The following is a 24512-nucleotide window of genomic DNA, read 5'->3' on the forward strand; positions in this document are numbered from 1 at the left end:
CTACGGAGAGCTAAAAGGGGCGGTCCCCCTCGCTCCCACAGTTTGGGTTACAAAGATTGCGAGGAAACGCCCACCAGTTTTAGTAGGTAATTCTATATCATCATTTATCTTAACTTAATTACGTATAATTACAAGAACCAACCACCCTTAACAGTGCTCATATGCAAACTAATATATGTACCGGTAAATGGGAGGGAAGTGAAGGGGTGCTGTCGTGGCTCTATAAAAGAGCATTACCGGTACGTAATCCGGTGTTTTCTCTTCGCCACAACAGCACCCACTGAGAGACTTTCAGAGATAGTTATTTGGGGGGGGGGGGGGGGGGAGGGGATTATCGTATTAAGAACTGATCTACAGAAACACAAGTCAGTGGAGGCAGATAGATCTAATCTATAGTGACTGTAGAAGGTAGTAGGAGAAGACCAGGTTGCGGCCTTACATATGAGTTCTATAGGAACCTCTGCTCGCTCAGCCCAAGATGATGCTATCGCCCGGGTGGAATGTGCCTTCACAGCCTCAGGTGGATTCTCCCCTTTAGACGAATAGGCCAGGTATATCGCCTCCCGAATCCATCGGGATAATGTGCCTTTTGTAACACCAGATCCTTTCCTTTGACCCTGGAAGGAAACAAAGAGCCCTGCTCTTCCTCCAGGCGCTAGTCCTGTCTAGATAAGCGATTATGGCCCTTCTCACATCTAAAGTATGGTACTTTTCCTCCTCTTGATTTGTAGGGTTATTATAGGAAGAAGGATTTCCTGAGACCTATGAAATTTAGTACACATTTTAGGTAGGTAGGAAGGGTCTGTTTTCAGGACAATTCTATCTGGAAATATTGACATAAAGGGAGGATCTACTGATAGTGCCTGTATGTCACTTACCCTTCTTGCCGACACCAAAGCGACAAGAAGAGCAGTCTTGAGGGAAATATATTTAATGTGAGCTGAGTGTAGAGGCTCAAATGGGTGACCTGTTAAGGCTTCCAGGACTAAATGAATATCCCAAGGAGGTATTTGGGGAATCTGAACTGGTTCTGATCTCTGGCAGGCTGAAATAAATCTGGCTATCCACCTATCACCCGCAACGTTGTGACTATACAAGGCCCCTAGAGCAGAAACTCGTACTTTTAGAGTACTAACTGAAAGGCCTAAATCACGTCCTTTCTGGAGAAATTCTAAAATAGTAGAGACAGGAATTTCATTTGACAAGGCCGATGGATAGAGATTTAGAAATTTCTTCCACACTCTCACATATATGGATGTAGTGGATCTTTTCCTACTTGACAATAAGGTATTAATCAGTTTATCAGAGAAGCCTCTTAGTTTTAACAGCTGCCTCTCAAATTCCAGGCTGTCAACCATAGACCCTTCACATGAGGGTGGTTGAAGGGCCCCTGGAAGAGAAGATCCTGATCCTCTGGGAGAATCCATGGATCTGAGATGGACATGGCTCTGAGCAGGGAAAACCATGGTCTCTTTGGCCAAAACGGGGCAATCAGGATTATATTTGCTCTGTCCTCCCTTATCTTCCTGATTACTGTTGGAAGAAGAATCAATGGAGGAAAAGCATATGCTTTCTGAAACGTCCATGGAACCTGAAGGGCATCGAGAATATTGGGATTGTCGGTCCGGAACATTGAAGCAAATCTTTTTAACTGCCTGTTGTCTCTTGTAGCGAAAAGATCTATATCGGGTATACCCCATTTCACGGTTATCATTTTGAAAATTCGATGATTTAGAACCCACTCCCCTTGGTGGAGGGTATGACGACTGAGGAAGTCTGCTCTTGAGTTGTCCACTCCTCTGACATGTAGCGCTGACAGGGACAGAAGATGTTCTTCGGCTATAGTTAGGATGTCTTCGGCTATAGACATGAGAGTTCCTGATTTTGTTCCTCCTTGATGATTGATATAAGCCACTGATGTCATGTTGTCTGACAGAATTCTGGTATGTGTTCCGTGTAGCTGCGGAAGGAATTCACATAGGGCATGATAGATGGCTTTTAGCTCTCTTATATTAGAAGAGTCGTCTGACTCCGTAACGGACCATAGTCCTTGGACTAGGTGGTCCCCTAAATGTGTTCGCCAACCACTAGGAGTGGCATCCGTATATATTGTGTTTGAGGGTTTAACTACCCAGGGGGACCCCACTAACCAAGTGATTTGGTTCTAGCCACCAGTTCAGAGATTGGATTACCTCACCAGAAAGGGAAATTTTACCGTCTAAACGACCTTGTGATTTTACCTCTTCACGTAAAATTGCATACTGTAAACGCCTCGAATGGAATTGAGCCCATGGAACAGCTGGGATACAAGACGTGAAGGAGCCAAGAAGGGACATGCCTTCTCTCAAAGAAATTAGAGGTTTATCTATTACAGACTGAACCTTATTTCTAACTGTTATTTGTTTAGTTTCCAGGAGGAAACATCTCTGGCTTATAGAATCTAATATAATCCCCAGAAAAGTTTGCAGAGTTGTTGGGAATAGCCTAGATTTTTCCCAGTTTATTAACCACCTTAACCCCTGTAGAGATGAAATCATATCACACAATCGTTGCTGACACTGTGAAGGGGAATTTCCCACTACCAAAAGGTCGTCTAGGTATGGAATTATGAGGGTGTCTTTTAACCTTAGATATGACATCACCTCCGACATTAATTTAGTGAACACTCTTGGAGCTATTGATAGTCCAAAGGGCATTGCTGCATACTGAAAGTGCCGTATACACCCATTCAATACAATCGCCATGCGGAGATATTGTTGATGTTCTATAAAGATTGGTAGATGGTAATACGCATCTCTTAGGTCAAGTACCGTCATAAAGCAATGGGGAAACAGGAGTTTTATGGTGGACCGGATAGACTCCATTTTAAAGGTTTGATTTTCTAAGAAGATGTTCAACTTTTTAAGGTTTATAATGGTTCTGAATGATCCATCCGGTTTTGGAATCAAAAATAAAGGGGAATAGAATCCCTTTCCCTCCTGAAGGAATGGAACTTCCACCAAAACTCCCTTGGATAGAAGATTCATTACTTCCTGCTCCAATGCCTCCTGTTGTAACTGAGACTTTAAAGAAGTCAATAGAAATGAGTCCGGAGGGACTCGGGAAAATTTTCATCTTAAGCCAGAGGTGATGAGGCTATTTTCCCAAACGTTTGACGTTATCGCTCGCCACTGATTTGAGAAGGAGGACAATCTACCTCCCACAGGTAGATCTGCTCTAACGGGGTTTGTCTTCAATTTTGAAAGGGCGCTTCCCAAAGAATGCACCTCTTTGTTAGGTGTCTCTTGTGGCCCAGCGGTCTTGGTTCTTAAAATCCTTCCATTTATTAAACGCGGGCTTTCGGAACGCTCTCCTATAGAATGGAAGGTAATTATTATTATTAGGGAAGCCCTTTTTTCTCTCTCCCGCTTTGGTTAGGATCTCGTCCAGTTTAGTACCAAACAGGTACTCACCCTGACATGGGAGGCCACACAATTTGGATTTTGTCTGGGGATCACCCTTCCAGCCCTTAGGCCACAGGGCCCTACGTGCTGCATTCGTCAGTCCTGCTGACTTGGCTGCCAGGCGTATGGAGTCAGCAGATGAGTCTGCCAGGAAAGCTGTAGCACCCCTAATTAGGGGTATAGAGGATATCAATTTTTCCCTCGAGAGACCGCCTTTCAGCCCTTCCTCCAAGTCATTTAGCCAGACTAGCATGGACCTAGCGGTGCATGTAGCCGATATAGCCGGTCTAAAAGCCCCCGTAGAAGACTCCCAGGCTCTTTTTAAAAGAGAGTCGGCTTTACGGTCCAGTGGATCTTGTAATGAGCCCGAATCCTCCACAGGCAGCAAGGATTTTTTGGATGTGGACACCACTGCCACGTCCACCTTCGGGGCTTTTGACCATGTAGAAAACTCTTCATCATTGAAGGGATAACGCCTTTTTGAAGATGGTGAAGATGATCCCCTTTGCCCCTGGCTTTCCCACTCTTTTTTGACTAAATTTTTTACTGCTGCTATTACCGGAAAGGAGGGTCTTTTCCTTTCGAATAGACCAGCAAACATTATGTCTTGCTGTGTTCTAGGGACCTTAGAATCCTCGATGCCCATGGTGTTACAAACGGATTTCACAAGGTTATCAATACTATCGGTGGGAAAGCACGTATCTTGATCCTCGTCTGAGGAAACATATTCCTGGGAAATATCAGAGTCTGCATTCTCTATATCAGAAGACTGGTCAGATATAGGGGAAACGTATCCCCTTTTTTCCATAGTACGCGGCTCCTTGTCAGAACTATGCAGGGCTCGTAATTCCTCCCTAATCATGACTCTAATGTCTTCTGATTTAACTGAGGCTTCCTCCCGTAAGGTAGTATCAATGCATGGTTTACAAAGCCTCTTAGTGTGACTATCCGGAAGGGGCTGGAGACATAACGCACACTGTCTGTGTTTCGTTTTTTTCGCCTAGGGTGTATAGAGGGAGAGGGAACAATAATCAGCTTAGTAGGGTAGATGCACACTCACCCAGTGAAGCTGACTGTCAAGGTACCGGCTGATGAGGAGGAGACTGAGGCACAAGCAGAGGAATAGCTCGATCCGACTTGCTCTTCCTAGAAGATGCGCTCTGTTTAGAGCGACTGCTGCTGGCATGGCTGCGTGGATTTGTTGCGGTGACTTCAACGGAAGACATCGCAGGGTCCTGTGCAGAATCCATATTGGACGCCGGAGTGTGAGCGCCGGCGTCCTTTTCACATGGGGGCCGCCATCTTCTTCCTGTTGAACCCGGAAGTGCTAACCACCTCCGGGTCGCGGCCATACTCTATGCGACTGCGCTGCCACCGGCATCAGCGCAGGCGCCGTCTCCCTCCTCCATCACCCCGGAAGCTCACCTGCACTTCCGGGGGAACACACTGGGGTTCCACGCTGCCTGAGCGTCCGCCGAGGACGGCGCGACGCTAACCATACCGCAGCGCTTGCTCCCCGCAGACGACCCGGATGGATCCTCGTGAGCCAGCAACCGCCCGTCCTGGCCTCACAGCGTCTGCCAGCAGAGGGGGGAAACTGAGCCAGGACCCCCGACGTTGCTTCCAGCTCTGGAGCCCTTGACGTCCTCAAAGGTAAACTGCGCAAGCGGCATCCAGGCTGGGCATCCGCTTCTCTCCGTGGATTTTCCCGTAGGAACAGGAAACCAAACTGTGGGAGCGAGGGGGACCGCCCCTTTTATCTCTCCGTAGGATTTCCTGTTCCTAGGGGCGGATCCCCTCTCTCAGTGGGTGCTGTCGTGGCGAAGAGAAAAATAAGCCCTCACAAGGCCAAAAAAAGTTATGGCTCTGGGAAGAAGGGGAGCCAAAAATGAAAACGCAAAACCGAAAAAAGCTGGGGTCATTAAGGGGTTAAAAAATAATTAAAAAAAAAAAAACCATTTCCCATATACAGTTGTGCTCAAAAATTTACATACACTGGCAGAATGTTTGCTTTCTTGGCCTTTTTTCAGAGAATATAAATGATAACACCAAAACTTTTTCTCCACTCATAGTTAGTGGTTGGGTGAAGCCATTTATTGTCAAACTACTCTCGTTTTCTCTCTTGAAATCATAACAACCCAAAACATCTAAATGACCCTGATCAAAAGTTCACATACCCTGGTGATTTTGGCCTGATAACATGCACAGAAGTTGACACAAATGGGTTTGAATGGTTACTAAAGGTAAAAACTGAGTGAGTTTCTGGGATCCAGACAGATCAAGACGGACTCTTGCATCTTTCATCCAGCCACTGACATTTATGGATTGTGAGTCATAGGGAAAGCAAAAGGATTGTCAACAGATCTACGGGAAAGGTAGTCAACTGTATAAAACAGGAAAGGGACACAAAAAGATATCCAAGGAATTGATAATGCCAGTCAGCAGTGTTCAAACGGTGATTAACAAATGGAAAATCAGGGGCTCTAAAAATAAAACCACGGTCCGGTAGACCAACAAAAAGGTCGTCCACAACTGCCAGGAAAATCGTTTGAGATGCAAAGAAAAATCCACAAATAACAATCAGCTGAAATACTGGTCTCTCTGAAAACTAGCGGTGTGGCTGTTTCAAGATGCACAATAAGGAGGCACTTGAAGAAAAATGGGCTGCATGGTAAAGTCGCCAGAAGAAAGCCATTACTGCGCAAATGCCACAAAGTATCTCACCTACAATACGCAAAATAGCACAGAGACAAGCCTCAAAACTTCTGAAACAAGGTAATTTGGAGTGATGAAACTAAAATAGAACTTTTGGGCCAAAACTATAAATGTTACATTTGAAGAGAAGTCAACAAGGCCTATGATGAAAGGAACACCATTCTTACTGTAAAGCACGGAGGTGGATCGCTGATGTTTTGAGGATGTGTGAGCTACAAAGGCACAGGATCTTGGTCAAAGTTGAAGGAAAGACAAATACAGCATGTTAAAAACTGAAGGCAAATTTGAACTCATCAGCCCAGAAGCAGCGCATAGGACGTACTTGAACGTGCCAACATGACAAAGATCCAAAACACAAAGCCAAGTCGACCGGTCATTGGCTGTAGCAGAACAAAGTGAAGGTCCTGTAGTGGCCATCTCAGTCTCCTGACCTCAGTATCACTGAGCCACACTGGAGAGATCTCAAGGCCGCAGTTCATGCTAGACAGCCCAGGAATTTACAGGAAGTGGAGGCTTTTTGCCAAGAAGTGTGGGCAGCTTTACCATCTGAGAAAATAAAGAACCTCATCCACAACTACCACAAAAGACTTCAAGCTGTTATTGATGTTAGAGGGGGCAATACACGGTATTAAGAAATGGGGTATGTGAACTTTTGATCAGGGTCATTTGGACGTTTTGGGTTGTCATTATGATTTAAAAAGAGAAAACACAGTAGTTTGACAATAAATGGCTTCACCCAGTGAGTGAAGAAAGTTTTGGTGTTATCATTCATATTGTCTGAAAAAGGCCAAGAAAGCAACAATTCTGCTGGGGTATGTAAACTTTTGAGAACAACTGCATCTACTTTATATGTGCATCATTTTTCAAACGTAATTTTATTTTGTTCGAATTTTGAAGGGTTAAAAATAGAATTATTCTTACCGTTAATTCGGTTGCTAGGAACCTTCCACGACAGCGGTACTGGAGGATGTCTCCCCGCCCTAATGGGGGACAGGAAACACAAAGAGGTTAAATACCCTCCCCTTCCTGCCTCCTCCAGTGGTTTTTCTGGACACAGTAGTATGTATAGTTACCACTTAAGTGCAGGAATCATCCAATAAAATCATCAGATAGGGAGGGAAATTAGTGCTGTCGTGGAAGGTTCCTAGAAACCGAATTAACGGTAAGAATAATTCTATTTTCTCCAGTCACCTTCCACGACAGCGGTACTGGAGTAGTACCAACAAATAATTTCTAGGGGGGACAACCGCTTGCAGAACTGTTCTGCCGAAAGTTAAATCCCGGTTGAAATCAAGCCTGTAGTGCCTGGTGAACGTATGTACTGATGACCAGGTGGCGGCTTTGCAAATCTGTTCCGTAGAAGCGTCACCTCTCTCTGCCCATGATGTTGACACCGACCGTGTAGAATGGGCCTTCAGTGATGGAGGAGGTGGTAGATTCTGGGATGAGTATGCCAGAGATATGGCTTGTTTAATCAAGTTGGCAATAGTATTTTTCGTAGCCTTCCTGCCTTTGTTCTTCCCAGAGAGTTGAATGAAGAGATTTTGGTCAATCCTCCAACTCTGTTTGTGAAAGATAATGTAGAACCACTCTGCGAACATCCAGAGTGTGGAAGGACTCTTCTCTTACATTAGAAGGATCCGGGTAGAATGAGGGCAACACTATGTCCTGACCTCTATGAAAGTCTGATGTTACTTTAGGTAGGAAGGTAGGATCTAGACGAAGGATTATACTATCAGATGTTACCCTTAAGTAAGGCTCTTGTATGGATAGGGCATGTAGTTCTCCTATCCGTCTGGCAGAGGTAATAGCCACTAAAAAGACCGTTTTTAGGGTAAGAACCTTTAATGAAGACTGCGATAAAGGTTCGAAAGGGTCCCGAGTTAGACTATTAAGGACCAAATTAAGGTCCCAAGGAGGAGTATTGTTGAGAACTCTGGGACGGATTCTACTCGCTGAAGTAACAAAACGCCTGATCCACCGATGTTTGGCTAGTTCCTGATCGAAATAGGAGCTAAGGGCTGAAATCTGTACCTTTAAGGTGTTAGGCCTAAGACCCAACTCTAGACCCCTCTGCAAGAAGTCCAGAATTTTGGCAATATTTGGATGAAATGGATCTGGAATATCTGGAAGATACCACGATGAAAACTTCCAGATTTTGGCATAAATGGCATTTGTTATGGGTTTTCTACTGTTTTGGAGAGTATGAATTACTCCATCTGAGAGACCTCTTGCCTTTAGTATCTCGGCCTCAGAAGCCATGCTGAAAGATTCAATCTGTGAAGGTTTGGATGCAGCAACGGTCCCTGATGAAGAAGGTTCTCCTTCTGAGGTAGACATACTGGACCGTCCTGAGCCATGTCTAACAGGGCGCTGTACCAACTCCTCCCTGGCCATGTTGGCGCGATTAGAATCGCTGTAACTCGTTCCGATCGGATCTTTTGTAGAGTTTTTGATAGCAATGGGATCGGAGGAAATGCATAAACGAGGTTGAACCTCCACGGGTGAGAGAATGCATCCATGCCTAGTGCTCTGTCATATTTAGGGAGAAATAAGTTTGCAGCTTGGCATTCTGACTGTTGGCAAAAAGGTCCACCTCTGGGATCCCCCATCTGGAAATCAGGGAGAGGAAGACCTCCTGGTCCAGACACCATTCCCCTGGATGTACATCCCTTCTGCTCAGGAAATCTGCCTGGGTATTGGCTGACCCCTTCAGGTGAACTGCCGAAATAGAGAGGACGTGCCTCTCTGCCCAGAAAAAAATGTTTGAGGCTAAGGTTTTTAGTTTCCTGAATCTTGTGCCTCCTTGATGACGAAGGTATGCTACCGTGGTCATATTGTCGGAATATATTCTGACATGGTGTCCCTGAACAATGGAGAATGCAGCTTTTAATGCTTCTTCCACCGCTTTCAGTTCTCTGAAGTTTGAAGAGCTTGCTCTGATGTCTGGGGCCCAGGTGCCCTGGAAGTGGGTTCCCTCGACTATAGCTCCCCATCCCCTTTGACTGGCATCCGATGTTAGTGTCTTTAGCGGGATCTGATCCCAACTGACCCCTTGTTGGAGGTTTCGGAGCCGTAGCCACCATGTCAGGGATGCCTTGACATGATTGGGAAGGCAAATTCTTTTGGAGAGAGAACTCTGCTGTCCGTCCCAGGATGATAGGATATGGGTTTGGAGGACTCTCGTGTGGGCTTGAGCCCAAGGTACCATCTGGATACAAGATGTTAGAGATCCCAGCATAGACATGGAATGTCGTAGAGTAGGAGCCTTCAGGGTTCTGAATGCTGTTATCTTCTGTACCAGATCGAGTTGACGTTCTCTGGGCAGAAAGGATCTCCTCGCCTCCGAGTCCAGAAGGACTCCTAGGAACTTCTTTCTCCTGGAGGGACGTAGGTCCGATTTCTCTAGATTTGGGATCCAACCCAACGACTTCAGGATTTCTAGAGATCTTGTTAAGTCGGCCCTGAGGCGGGAGACTGAGGGAGCGACAATGAGTAGATCGTCTAGATAGGGTACTATGCAGATCCCTTGAAGACGGATGAATATAATGGCTTCTGTCATGATCTTTGTAAAGACTCTGGGAGCTGAGGCGATTCCGAAGGGAAGGGAGTTGAACTGGTAGTGTACTATCTCCCGATCCTGAGATATTGCGAATCTTAGGTACTTCCGGAATTCTGGATGGATTAGGACGTGGTAATAAGCGTCCCTCAGATCCACTGTAGCCATCGCCCAGTCCTGTCCTATCAGAGGGATCGCTGTTTTGACCGACTCCATCTTGAACCTCCTGTAGGTTATTACTTGATTGAGGGGTTTCAAGTTGATTATTATTCGGTGCTTCACCGAAGGTTTCTTGATCAGAAACAGGTGGGAATAGTGTCCTCTGCCAATTTCTTGCTGAGGTACTGGGGAAATTACTCCTTCCTGGAGTAAGTTCTGGAGGCCGGAAAGGAATGCGCCCCGAGGGCTGAGACTCTGTAAGGAGGTTATCCTTATGTGATGAGGGGGAGGGCTCTCAAACTCTAATTTTAGTCCATTCTGAATAGTGTCGAGTACCCACTGGTTCGACGAAATGGACCTCCACTGGTTGATGAAGTTCGAGAGACGCCCCCCAACGCCCTGGGCGTAGTCACTGTTTGTCCGGGGTCTGCTGGGACTGGGGAACCAGGATGTTCCTACCTTTCCCCCCTTTAGGATAGCTCCAGCGTCCTGATTTGCCTTTCCCTTTGAATTCCCGTTGGAAGGGCTGCCCTTTTGAGGGACGAAAAAAACGTTTCTTCGGATTTCTCTGTTCCGGAAGCGCTTTCTTCTTGTCCGTTGCTTTATCCAGAATATCATCCAGGGCCTGCCCGAACAGATAGGGGCCCTGAAAGGGAATGGCACAGAGTTTTGTTTTGGACGTTATATCCCCACTCCAAGACTTGAGCCATAGAGCTCTTCTGGCTGAGTTAGAGAGAACTGCCGATTTGGCAGCCACTCCTACGGACTCTGCCGAAGCATCGGCAAGGAAGCCCGTAGCTTTCTGGAGAAGCGGGAGAGAATCTAAGATTACTTCCCTAGATGTTCCCTGGGTAAGGTGGTCTTCCAGCGTGCGGAGCCAACGAAATAGGGATCTAGCCACGCAGGTGGACGCAATGTTTGTTTTAAGGAGATTGGTAGAAGTCTCCCACGATCTTCTTAGTAAACTCTCCATCTTGCGGTCCATAGGGTCTCTGAGTTGGGAAGAATCCTCGAAAGGGAGGGTTGTCTTTTTTGACACTCTAGAGACCTGCACGTCTACTTTAGGGGTATCCCACAGAGAGACGTCTCCATCGAGAGAAAAACGATTTTTAAGCTCAGAGGGAACAGCAAGACCCTTTTCGGGAGATTCCCATTCATGAAGGATGAGACTCTGTACATTCTCATGTATAGGGAACCCCTTTAATTTTTTAGGTTTTAACCCACCGAACATCTCATCCTGCACTGATGGCTTCTCCTCCTCCTCAACGCCCATTGTCCCCCTGACCATACCAATTAACTCCTGTATGTCCTCTGAGGAAAAATAATATTTTTTACTCTCCTCTTTGGGGGTGGAAGTGGAGCCCTCATTCTCCCACAAATCCTCCGAGCCGGAGGAATGAAGTTCACCAGAATCTGAATCAGAAGTAACCGTTGCCATCTTCCTTTTTTTAGGAGGAGGTGGCGGAGGTAACAGAGACTGGGAAAGGGCCGATACAGAGGACTGAACTTCCTGTTTAATGAGGGATTTAATGCTCTCAAACAAGGATGGCTGTTCTGAGCGAATTATTTCATCAGTGCAGGGCTAGCAAAGTCTCTTCTTGTAAGAAGAAGGTAGCTTTGATGCACAAACACCACATTTTCGATCTTCCGATTTTGTCTTGGAAGATCTGTCCTTCCTAGGGGCAGAGGCCTTGTCTCCCTAAAAGAGAGAGAGAAGGGGGACTAAGTATATGGCACCCTAAGGAATACAGGGATAGAGGGACCTTAACCCACTACTCACGGTAGGAGGGAGGACGCAGGGCTCGGCAGAAGCAGAGACAGATCTGTCACCCTCCATGGTCAGTCAGTACTGTAGTCCAGTCAGTCAGACAGGGGGCCTTACCTGGAGGTGACTACCAGGGTTAAATACCGTGGAAGCTGCGTCCAATCCTGTGCTCCTCCTCCTGGTCCCAGGCGTAGGGGAAAAACCGCTATGCCGCCATCAGAAACTGTAGTCCGACGCGCGTGCGTTCCACCGCTGGAACGCACATGTCGTGAACCGGAAGCTCGAGTACTTCCGGTTCGCGCGTCCACCGTTTCCGGCCATGATGAGAGGACGAAATGCCGGGGAGCCGCGCGGGGACCCCGGCCGCACCACACCGCTCCGCTTTACTCCCGAAGGAGCGCAGGAAGGGTCCTGAGTCCGCACAATGTGGGGAGACGGGAGCAGCGCCGCAGGGAGGAGACCCATCCCGACCCAGGCTGCCCGGCTAGGCAAGACCTGAAAGCTCCGATCGCCGGCCACGGCAGCACTACCGCAGGACCTCTTCATGCCCCATAGGGGACAGGAAAAACACTGGAGGTGGCAGGAAGGGGAGGGTATTTAACCTCTTTGTGTTTCCTGTCCCCCATTAGGGCGGGGAGACATCCTCCAGTACCGCTGTCGTGGAAGGTGACTGGAGAAAGTTGAACAGCTAATTCTCATTTTTTCAAGAAATTTACAAAACATGTTTTTAAGGGACCTATTCAGATTTAAATTGAGTTTGAGGGACCTATTTTGAAAACTCACCAAAAAATGCCATCTAAAAAAACGCACTCCATAAAAACTTCAAAACTGCTCTCGGAAAATGTTTCAACTCTTCAGGTGCTATACAGAAATTAATGCAAAGTGGAATGAAAAAAATGTAATTTTTCCTCTGAAAAGATTTGGGGCTAAAGCAACATTTTACTTTTACAAGGAAAAGCACAAGAAAGTGGACAGTAAAATTTGTCACCCAGTTTCTTCTGAGCGCACTGATACCCTACATGTAATCACAAACCTCTGTTTGGATAATCAGCAGGACTCGGAGCGGAACGAGCACCATTGAATTTTGGAACACAAATTTGGCTGAAATAGCTTGCGGGCACTGAGTCGCATTTGCAAGGTCCCTTATTTGCCTAAACAGCATAAAACCCCATAAGTGACCTTATTTTGGAAACTACACCCCTCAAGAATTTTATCCAGGGGTATAGTGAGCATTTTGATTCCACACGTGCTACACAAAATTTGCTAACATTAAATCGACTGAGAATTTTCATTTTTTTCCCCATGAAAATGTTGCTTTATCACCAAATTTTTCACTTTTGCAAGAGGAAACATGAAAAAGTGAATCCCACATTTTGTTAACCACTTTCTTCTGAGAGCATCAATACCATATGTAGTCAGAAGATTCTGTTTGGACCCACGGCAGGGCTCAGAAGGGAAGAAGCGACATTTAGGCTATGTTCACACTTTGCAGATTCCACTGCGGATTTTTCCGCAGCAGAAATCCAAAATCCGCAGTGAAAACCCGTCGCGGTTTTTACTGCGGATTTATCGCGGTTTTTACTGCGGTTCCTTCTGCGGATTTTCATCTGCAGATTTCTATTGGAGCAGGTGAAAATCCGCAGAAAAGAAGTGACATGCTGCGGAATGTAATCCGCAGCGTTTCCGCGCGGTTTTTTCCGCAGCATGTGCACTGCGTTTTTTGTTTCCCATAGGTTTACATTGTTCTGTAAACTCATGGGAAACTGCTGCAGATCCGCAGCGGTCAAATCCGATGCGGATCCGCAGCAAAATCCGCAAAGTGTGAATATAGCCTTAGTATTTGGAATGTAAATTTGGCTGGAATAAATTGCAGACATATCCACAAGAGAAATTAACATGTTGTGGATTTAAAACACAGACCACAGGTTAGTTTATAACAGGCTGTTCAAGCCCACTGTGCTTTTATCACTCTACATAAACTGACCTGCAAGTGCGGGTTTTAAATCCACAACATGTTCATTTCTCTTGTGGGTATGCAGAGTTTTAAGCGTGGATTTTCACTATAGAATTGCATTAGATGCAAAAAAAAAAAAATCTGCATTTTTGGCGCTAATCTACCTGTGAATGTGAAAACAGAAATTATTGCTTCTTATCCCAGCAACTTGATTCTAAATAAATGAAAAGGTTGTCCTTCATGGGAGAACTGTAAGGGTATGTTCACACTGGGCATTTTTACTGTGTTTTTATGCTATTTTCAGATGCTTTTTCCAGTACCAGCAAAGCCTGGGAGATTTCAGAAATCTCATGCACACACACATTGGTTTTTTTGTCATCAGGATTTTGTGCTTTGCTGCATTTTTTGGACATAGAGCATGTCACTTCTTTCAGGCTTGAATGAGTGTTGAAAAATGCAGCAAAAACAGAGGTATCATTATTTGCATTGTTTTTTTTTCTGCAGAAGAGTCATGGGGGCACTCAACTTAAAAAGAGACAAGTTAGTCTAAAAAAAAAAAAAAGCACCAAATCCGCAACAACAACAAAAAAAAAAAAGCACCAAAAACTGCATTTTTGCAGCAGCTTATTTCCTGCCTAGAAATCAGGTTTTGCTGCAGAAAAAAAAAAAAAAACAGCAAAAACGCCCTGTGTGAACTTACCCTAAGGCTGGCCAGCCACACACATTGGATGGCTGTTAGGCAAACAATGCTTTGGCCAACAGCCATACACAGGAGTGCTCACTGAGCCAAGCGCTACTGTGTGCTCTACGAGGAAGCCTCCGACTGACACATTGGCTAGTGGCTTCTCTCCTGGAGAACAATGTGATCAGCAGTTCAAATTCAGGAAAGCAAAATGGACATCTCTACTAGTGATGAGCGAGTATACTCATTACTCGAGATTTCCCGAGCACGCTCGGGGGTCCTCCGAGTATTTTTTAGTGCTCGGAGATTTAGTTTTTCTTGCCGCAGCTGAATGATTTACATCTGTTAGCCAGCATAAGTACATGTGGGGATTCCCTAGCAACCAGGCAAGCCCCACATGTACTTATGCTGGCTAATAGATGTAAATCATTCAACTGCGGCAAGAGAAACTAAATTTCCGAGCACTAAAAAATACTCGGAGGACCCCCTGAGCATGCTCGAGAAATCTCGACTAACGAGTATATTCGCTCATCACTATCAATGACCTAGGATTACGATAGGTCATCAATGTCTGATTTGTGGGGGTCCGACACCCCCGCCGATCAGCTGTTTTCTGTGTGGGCGACCGCTAGCCGAGACTGCTCAATTGCAGAGCTGCTCCTTCTTCTGATAGTGGTGGGGGCATTGTACTAGACATCCGCCTCCTATTGATTTAATAGGTGTTGATTGTGTAGTACCCTGCTGTGGCCACTACCAGAAGACAGAGCAGCTCTACAATTGAGAAGTCTCGGCTAGCGGCCGCCCACACAGAAAACAGCTGATCGGCGGAAGTGTCGGACCCCCAAAAATCAGACATTGATGACCTATCGTAAGGATAGGTTATCGATGAAAAAGTAGTGGACAACCTCTTTAAAGGGAATCTGTCACCTCAAATTGGCAGGATATGCAAATGCCTTTTTTCCGGTCCGATGGGAGGCGTTTTGTCTTCATTTCTCCACCCCATCCATCCCTGTTGTCCGCAATATGTTCGAGAATTAGAGTAATTGTGCTCCAAGTACTGGCGCGTGCTGGCGCGTGCGCAATGCAATCTTCGCTCGCGCAGTATGCTTTGCCCAACTGCGGGCAAAGCCAAAAAGCATTACTGCGCATGCGCACTATGTCCCGGACGTATTTCGCTGTGTTGCAGGACATAGTGCACGAGCGCATGCGCAGTAATGCTTTTTGGCTTTGCCCGCAGTTGGGCAAAGCATACTGCGCGAGCGAAGATTGCATGCGCACCCGCGAGCTACTGAGGACAAGTACTCTAATTCTCGAACATATTGCGGACAACAGGGACGGAGGGGTGGAGAAATGAAAACGAAAAGCCGCCCATCGGACCGGAAAAAAGACATTTACATATCCCGCCAATCTGAGGTGACAGATTCCCTTTAAGTTAATGTATATGGGGGCATCCACCACTTCCTTTCCTACACAAGAGGTGCTAAGTAAAACTAGACACTAATGACATAACTTATTTCATTTTTCACCCGCTGTAATCTAGCTGATAAAGCAAATTGGTTTTCTTCTCATAAATCTCCAGCACTGGCTGCCTCAGCAGTAGTAACTAGTGAAGTCCATATACCGACGCTACAGATCTGCTGGTACTGATCTAGGTCCATACCTCAAATGCAGCGAAGTCTGGAGTAGGTAAATAGCTCAGGTAGTTTTTGGTTGGACGATATCGTCTGGTTTCCTCCTCCACCAGTGCAGCAGCCTAAACATGGAGAAAATAATATTCGGTTATAGATCTTCAATAAACACAAACTAACTATTAGGATGTGCACATGTTGCAGATTTGCCTGTGGAATTTTCTGCGCAGACTCTGCATCTCATGGCAGAAAACGCAGGTAAAAAAACGCGCGTTTTTGATACGGATTTTCAAGCATTTTTTTTTTCATGCGGATTTGTATGCGTTTTTGTCAGCTAAATAAAGATCTATTATTTAACAAAAAAAAAAACCTGTGATGTCACTTCTTGTCCAACCTCTTCATTTACATACTCCATTGAAGAATAATGTTTACACACACAGATATATAGATGGATGATAGCGATAAATAGATCCCAAGCCTGATGTTTAGTAATAAACATAATAAAATGGTACATAAAGAGTTAAATAAAGACAAACAAACACACAAAATCTGTGTTAGGCCGGGGTCACAGTGCCAGGTATCAATACCTGGCACTCGGACTGGAGCGTTCAGCTACACAGAAATACATGCAGCTGCATACTCCAGTCCCAAGTGCAGGCGGCAGTGCCGGGTGTTGAGGTGCAAGACTCATGCGAGTTTCTTGCAAGTGCGGCCCTGGCCTTAAGCGCAATATGTTTAAATTATTTTTTTTTTTTAAATGGCGTAGGCTCCAGTGCAATTTTCTGCACCAGAGAGGGAAAGCCAACAACTGGGGGCCGATGTTTATAGTCTAGGAAGGGGGTTAATACCCATGGATCTTCCCAGGCTATGAATATCAGCCTGCAGCTGTATAATTAGCCTTTACTGGCTATTAACATAGGGGGCCCCCCCAAAAAAAAACAACGTGGGGTCCCCTATAATTGCCAGAAAAAGCTAAGCAGACAGCTGCGGGCTGATATTCATAGCCTAGGAAGGGGCCATGGATATTGCCCCCCCCCCCCCCCCCCCCGCCCCCCGCAACACACCAGCTCCCAGCCACCTCAGAAATGGCACATCTGTAAGATGCGCCAATTCCGGCACTTAGCCTCTCTCTTCCCACTGCCCTGTAGTGGTGGCATATGGGGTAATAGGGGATTAAGGTCGCCTTTGTATTGTAAGGTGACATCAAGGCGGCTTAGTAAAGGAGAGGTGTCAATAAGATACCTATCCATTACTAATCCAATAGATGTTAAAGGGTTAAATAAACACAGCCAGAATAAAGTATTTTAATGAAATAAAACACTACACATTTTTCCCATCTATATTATTCTGCCAATCCATGTGACACCCTCGATCTCATGCAAAAAAAAAAATAAAATAAACCAACACAAATACCCCCTAGTCCGATGTAGTCCATTTAATAATGAGTGTACCACGACGATCTCCCATATAGAGCAGTCACATTACAGGATGTGACTGCTCTATAAGCCTCCAGTGACACACTGACAGGAGACAATGGCTTCTGCAGTGTTATCACTGAGGGTTCAATGAGTTTATGTTCTCACTTTACTGCACTGCTGCGTGAGAATTTTCCCACGCAGCGGTGCCGCAAGTGACAGAATGAACTCTGCTGAACTCACGGCGGCGTAGGGATACAGTGCTCACCAGAGCCCCTGGAGAGCGGTCACATCTGCCGATGTGACAGCTCTCCACGGGAGATCATAGTGGGACACTCATTACTAAATAGATTACATCGGACCAGGGAGTATACTGTTGGTTTATTATTTTTGTTACAAGTGATCGAGGGTGTTGGGACTAAGTGATTAGTGAGTATATACTGTGTTTTTTTTTTTTTGTTTTGTTTTTTTCTTTACACAGTAGTCGGATTGCGGCACTACTGCTGTCCCATCATCGGCTAGCTGACACTAACAGGCATAGCTGGATGGGACTAGGAGTCCCTTTGGACGATGCCTGTTTACACAAGACCTGCACACAGTCTTCCTCCTCCCACACACAGTCTTCCACACGGAACGCAGAGTGAAAGTCTGCTCTGTCCCAGGACCGGACAACCTCCCTGGTCTCCAGGGTCAGCACTGACGGGCCACCGCTCCCTTTACGGTCCATGGGACGTCACAGGACAGCCATGTGCAGAGCTCGGCTATCTCATAGACCAGGAGCCGAGCAGTGACCTGTGTGTGCGGCCATCACGCAGTCATTCACATGGGGAAGGTCTCCATTGGGAATAATCCTTTTAAACCTCTGTAATGCCAAATGTATAGCTGCCCTTCATTTCAGGAAAACCCAGCTAATCTGAACCTCTGTAATGGGTCACACTGTGGACGGCGGATCACCTGTCAGCGCTGATCCAGTAATCTGCACAGGACGTTAGATTCTGATTCCAACTACAAAAGTCACAGACAACCAAACTGATGGTGAGCGGTCACCATGCAAAGTCTTAGAGGAGCTATTGGCCGACCATGTCCTGGGAACAAGAGACCCACTTCCTAGCTGGCCAAGTGCGTCACATCACAATGAAGACGTCGTTACGCCAGGACCAACGATCAAGAGCCAGTCTCCCATCCAGCAGTCGCAGGTCACAGCTGATCAACTCACCCCAACCCTAGTTACAAAAGAGGAGCTGCAGCAGCTGCATGACAAACAAGCTTTGGGCCTTATATATCATAGCTGCCAATAGAAAAACCGTTGGCAACCAATCAGCACTTAGCTAACAATTTGTAAACAGTTCTAGTAAAATCAAAGGAGCACTGTGATTTGCTACTGAGAACAATGGATACAGTTTTCCTTGTATACGGTTTTCACAAATGTTCCCCAGCAGTGTGTATAGGTGATGGTCACTACACAGGGGTACAGGCTGCTGCCTGCAGGGGGCAGTGCGGGCATTACTACTCGAGCTTGAGAGCCGAACATGTTCCGTTCAGGTAACAGAATATCGGCCGTCACTCACCGCCTCCCGCACTCCCGCAGCATCGTATCCTTGGTCAAAATACGGTAACGCATCCACAACCACGTCTCCTGCCACAAGACTGGTGCCCGCCATCTTGAAGCCTGGCAAAAGAGTGAGGTACGCATGCGCGATACTGATGACGAGCGCTCTATGTACTGATAGGACAGTGGCGTCGGCGGCGTATCACGTGACTGGCGGCGCGGCCTCTTGAGCTCTTCTGTCTCCTATGGAAGCGTGCTCTGTACAGCAGGAGTAGGCGTCATTGTCGTAAAATAACGTGTCCCTTTACGTAAAACTTCTAGTATGCTCTTGTGATTGAGCTAGCGGGCGGGCGGCCTGCCAGTATTGCAGGCAGCGGGAAGTGCTGGAGGAGCTGCCCACACCCTGGTGATAGGGGCGCATAGAGGGCTGTGTGTGGTGCGCGGGTGGGCAATCATTAGCCCGCACACCCCCCGCTATCGGGCGTGCAGTGTTCCCGTGTGTCGCTGGTGGGAGGATGGCCGCTGATTCTGACCGGATTGTGGCCCAATAGATTTGTGAATGTGTCAGGGCCTAAGGCCGTGTTCACACTGCTGCCACAGATGTATGGGCTGCGGTTTCTGCTGAGCCCTAGGTCGCCCCCTACAGGGACGGTGGAGAACAAGGCCCCACTGTGGGTCAGGTCACCCGGGCGTATAAAAATGGCGCAGATTCTCATCCGGACCAGTAGGACGTTTTTTTCTCGCTTGTCACAGTCCGGTTATACAGCGGCTATCAATCATTTCCAGCTTCCCATGTTACAGGCTGCGATGTAAGGGCTCATTTCCACTTACGAGAAAAACGGACGAGGGCAATCCGATAAAAAATCGGAGTGCACTCGGACCAATGTTATTCAATGGGTGACATCTCATCTGCGATTTTTTTCTCAGCTGAAATCGGACTGAGAAAAAAAATCACAGCATGCTGCGTTTCTCGGACGAGACTCGCCAATGTAAGTCAATGGATGCGAGAAAAAAAATCGCACAGCGCTCGGACAATGCTGTCTGATTTTTACGCACCGGTGTCCTTTGAAAAGCCGGGAATTCAGTGCGGTGTACAGTAAAATTACACTGACATGTCAGAATAGGTAGAATAAATGTCTACACATAGTATAGGTATATATGTCAGTAAAACATATTAATATTTATATTTAATACAGAGATAGCAGAAAAGCCGGTAATTCAATTGCCGGCTTTTGCTATTTCCTTATCAAACCCGACAGGATATGAGACATGGTTACATACAGTAAACCATGTCATATCCCTTCTTTTTTTACACATCCCTCATTACTAATGTAAGAAGTGTCTGTGTGTAAAATTTGGGGGCTCTAGGTGTTAAAATAAAGGGTTAATTCACAGAAAAAACTGGTGTGGGCTCTGCCAGAGTGGTAAAGCCAGTGACTGAGGGCAGATATTAATAGCCTGGAGACTCAGGGCAGATATTAATAGCCTGGAGAGGGTCCATGGTTATTGCCCCCCCCCCCCCCCCCCCCCAGCTAAAACCATCTTCCCCCAGCCACCGCAGAGAAGGCACATCTGTAAAATGCGCCTATTCTGGCACTTGGCCACTCTCTTCCCATTCCCGTGTAGTGTGTGGGGTAATAAAGGGTTAATGTCACCTTGCTATTGTAAGGTGACATTAAGCCTGGTTAATACTGTAATGGAGAGGCGTCAATAAGACACCTATCCATTATTAATCCCATAGTAATAAAGGGTTAATAACACACACACATTAGGAAAAAAGTATGTTAATGAAATAAAAACACATGGTGTTGTAATAGTTTATTATACACTCAATCCAAATGATGACCCTTATCACCTGAAAAAAGTTAATATAAAAAAGCAACAATATCCCATACCTTTCCGGCTACCAGTCTTGTCCCACGCTGTAAATCCATCTGATGGGGGTTAAATAATTTTACAAGCTGGGGCCTGCTAATGCAGCTGTTGTCCCTGCCTGTAAAAACTGGGGAATGAATGGAAAGCAGGGTAGCTACCTACACTTGTGTTGCTGCGCCCCCTGCTGGCATAAACTCTTAGGGATACGAACTGTAGCCTGAGAAAATATTCAGAAAAATTCCCATGCTCAAGTTCATATGAGTTTCTGCCAGCAGGGGGCGCAGCACCGCTAGTCTAGGTAGCTATGTTCCCCTGCAGTCCATTCATTCCCCACTTTTTACAGCCAGAGGCGGCTGCATTAGCAGGCTCCTGCTTGTAAAATTATTTAACCCCATCAGATGGATTTACAGCGTGGGACAAGACTGAACGAAGGAAGGATTGAGATATTGTTGTTTTTTTATTTTAACTTTGTTTCAGGTGACAAGGGTCTTCAATTGGATTGAGCATATAATAAACTATTACAACACCCTGTGTATTTATTTCATTGAAATACTTTTTTCCTAATGTGTGTGTGTGTGTGTGTGTGTGTGTTTTTTTAACCCTTTATTAGTATTGGATTAAAGGGCCACTGTCACCCCCCTCCAGCCGTTGTAAACTAAAAGAGCCACCTTGTGCAGCAGTAATGCTGCATTCTAACAAGGTGGATCTTTTAGTTTTAGGTTCAAGTATACCCCAAATAAAGCGTTTTTATACTTAGCCACAATTCCTGTCTCTAGCCATGGAGGCGGGTCCTCACTCCCCAGCTCTAACCGCTCCTCTGCCGTCACTCCAATCTTCCGGTGCCGCCCCCTCAGCGCTGTGTACGTTTCAAAACCGGCGCCTGCGCAGTGTACTGCTGTGCTGCGCAGACGCAGTAAGCTCTGGCCGTCTGACGTCCCAGCCAGGCTTGCAGACTGCGCCTGCGCAGGCATTGCGGCCAGCCACCTTAGGAATCCCCGCCCCGCACTGTGCATAATGCATAACACAGTGCGGGGCGGGGATTTAGTTTATAACGGCTGGAGGGGGTGACAGTGGCCCTTTAATAATGGATATGTGTCTTATTGACGCTTCTCCATTATTAACCAGGCTTAATGTCACCTTACAAAGCAGGGTGACATTAACCCTTTATTACCCCATATCCCACCGCTACAAAGGAGTGGGAAGAGAGAGGCTAAGTGCCAGAATAGGCGCATCTTCCAGATGTGCCTTTTCTGGGGTGGCTGGGGGCAGGTGTTTTTAGCCAGGGGGGGGGGGGGTAATAACCATGGTCCCTCTCTAGGCTATTAATATCTGCCCTCAGTCACTGGCTTTCCCACTCTGGCGGAGAAAATTGCCTGGGAGCCCACGCCAATTTTTTCCATGATTTAACCCTTTATTTTAGCAGCTAGAGCCACAAAATTTTACACACAAATACTTCTAACATTAGTAGTGAGGAATATGTAAAAAACAAAATACGGGATATGAAATGGTTTACTGCATGTAAACCATGTCTCATATCCTGTCGGGTTTGGGAAGGAGATAGCAAAAGCCGGCAATTGAATTACTGGCTTTTCTGATATCTATCTCTGTATTAAATATAAATATATATACAGTGGGGCAAAAAAGTATTTAGTCAGTCAGCAATAGTGCAAGTTCCACCACGTAAAAAGATGAGAGGCATCTGTAATTTACATCATAGGTAGACCTCAACTATGGGAGACAAACTGAGAAAAAAAATCCAGAAAATCACATTGTCTGTTTTTTTTAACAATTTATTTGCATATTATGGTGGAAAATAAGTATTTGGTCAGAAACAAAATTTCATCTCAATACTTTGTAATATATCCTTTGTTTGCAATGACAGAGGTCAAACGTTTTCTGTAAGTCTTCACAAGGTTGCCACACACTGTTGTTGGTATGTTGGCCCATTCCTCCATGCAGATCTCCTCTAGAGCAGTGATGTTTTTGGCTTTTCGCTTGGTAACACGGACTTTCAACTCCCTCCAAAGGTTTTCTATAGGGTTGAGATCTGGAGACTGGCTAGGCCACTCCAGGACTTTGAAATGCTTCTTACGAAGCCACTCCTTCGTTGCCCTGGCGGTGTGCTTTGGATCATTGTCATGTTGAAAGACCCAGCCACGTTTCATCTTCAATGCCCTTGCTGATGGAAGGAGGTTTGCACTCAAAATCTCACGATACATGGCCCCATTCATTCTTTCATGTAACCGGATCAGTCGTCCTGGCCCCTTTGCAGAGAAACAGCCCCAAAGCATGATGTTTCCACCACCATGCTTTACAGTAGGTATGGTGTTTGATGGATGCAACTCAGTATTCTTTTTCCTCCAAACACGACAAGTTGTGTTTCTACCAAACAGTTCCAGTTTGGTTTCATCAGACCATAGGACATTCTCCCAAAACTCCTCTGGATCATCCAAATGCTCTCTAGCAAACTTCAGACGGGCCCGGACATGTACTGGCTTAAGCAGTGGGACACGTCTGGCACTGCAGGATCTGAGTCCATGGTGGCGTAGTGTGTTACTTATGGTAGGCCTTGTTACATTGGTCCCAGCTCTCTGCAGTTCATTCACTAGGTCCCCCCGCGTGGTTCTGGGATTTTTGCTCACCGTTCTTGTGATCATTCTGACCCCACGGGGTGGGATTTTGCGTGGAGCCCCAGATCGAGGGAGATTATCAGTGGTCTTGTATGTCTTCCATTTTCTAATTATTGCTCCCACTGTTGATTTCTTCACTCCAAGCTGGTTGGCTATTGCAGATTCAGTCTTCCCAGCCTGGTGCAGGGCTACAATTTTGTTTCTGGTGTCCTTTGACAGCTCTTTGGTCTTCACCATAGTGGAGTTTGGAGTCAGACTGTTTGAGGGTGTGCACAGGTGTCTTTTTATACTGATAACAAGTTTAAACAGGTGCCATTACTACAGGTAATGAGTGGAGGAAAGAGGAGACTCTTAAAGAAGAAGTTACAGGTCTGTGAGAGCCAGAAATCTTGATTGTTTGTTTCTGACCAAATACTTATTTTCCACCATAATATGCAAATAAAATGATAAAAAAAACAGACAATGTGTTTTTCTGGATTTTTTTTTCTCAGTTTGTCTCCCATAGTTGAGGTCTACCTATGATGTAAATTACAGACGCCTCATCTTTTTAAGTGGTGGAACTTGCACTATTGCTGACTGACTAAATACTTTTTTGCCCCACTGTATGTGTGTTTTGAAGAATATTTCGTTGTAAAACGATGTGTAAATGTCAGAGAACTGCTGTATGTAAAAGCTCATGTTAAAATCGTATTGCACGCGGATTGCATACGGATGTAATACAGATGTTGCCATAAAAAAATCCCATGACAATCGCATGATTTACCTCCGTTTTTTCGGTCCGTAAATCGGAACTTTTTTTTCTCTCAAGTGGAAATGAGCCCTATCTGGAATAATCAGACACTGTACTGCTGCTCCGTATGGCTTCTGCATTGAATAACATTAGTCTCCGTGCCGGTCGGTTTTTCTCAAAGATGGCACTTGGATTGAAAATACTGTGGCGATCGAGCCCTTATAGTTGGAGTTTTGGGAGCCCTTTTTCTTAGGGCTCCTTTCCACTTGCGAGGAAAACGGACGAGTGCTATCCGATAAAAAATTGGATTGCACTTGGACCAATGTTATTCAATAGGTGACATTCCATTTGCGATTTTTTTCTCAGCCGAAATCGGACTGAGAAAAAAATCACAGCATGCTGCGTATT

General features: G+C 45.9%; 1 protein-coding gene across 3 annotated transcripts in view; it reads right to left on the reverse strand.

Moving 5' to 3' along the window:
* The window catches only part of BCAS2 (BCAS2 pre-mRNA processing factor), a 75288-nt gene extending 56274 nt beyond the window's left edge, over nucleotides 1–19014 (reverse strand). For all 3 annotated transcript variants that reach the window (XM_069756119.1, XM_069756118.1, XM_069756117.1), the window contains exons 1-2: nucleotides 18889–19014; nucleotides 15938–16030 (exon numbers count right to left, since the gene is read on the reverse strand). In XM_069756119.1, coding sequence (XP_069612220.1) covers nucleotides 15938–16030; nucleotides 18889–18981 — 186 coding nt within the window. In that variant the 5' untranslated portion in view covers nucleotides 18982–19014. The remainder of the gene's footprint in view (nucleotides 1–15937; nucleotides 16031–18888) is intronic.
* Between the last annotated feature and the right edge of the window lie 5498 nt (nucleotides 19015–24512).

The sequence above is a fragment of the Ranitomeya imitator genome, chromosome 3, assembly GCF_032444005.1.
Source record: "Ranitomeya imitator isolate aRanImi1 chromosome 3, aRanImi1.pri, whole genome shotgun sequence".
Lineage (NCBI taxonomy): Eukaryota > Metazoa > Chordata > Amphibia > Anura > Dendrobatidae > Ranitomeya > Ranitomeya imitator.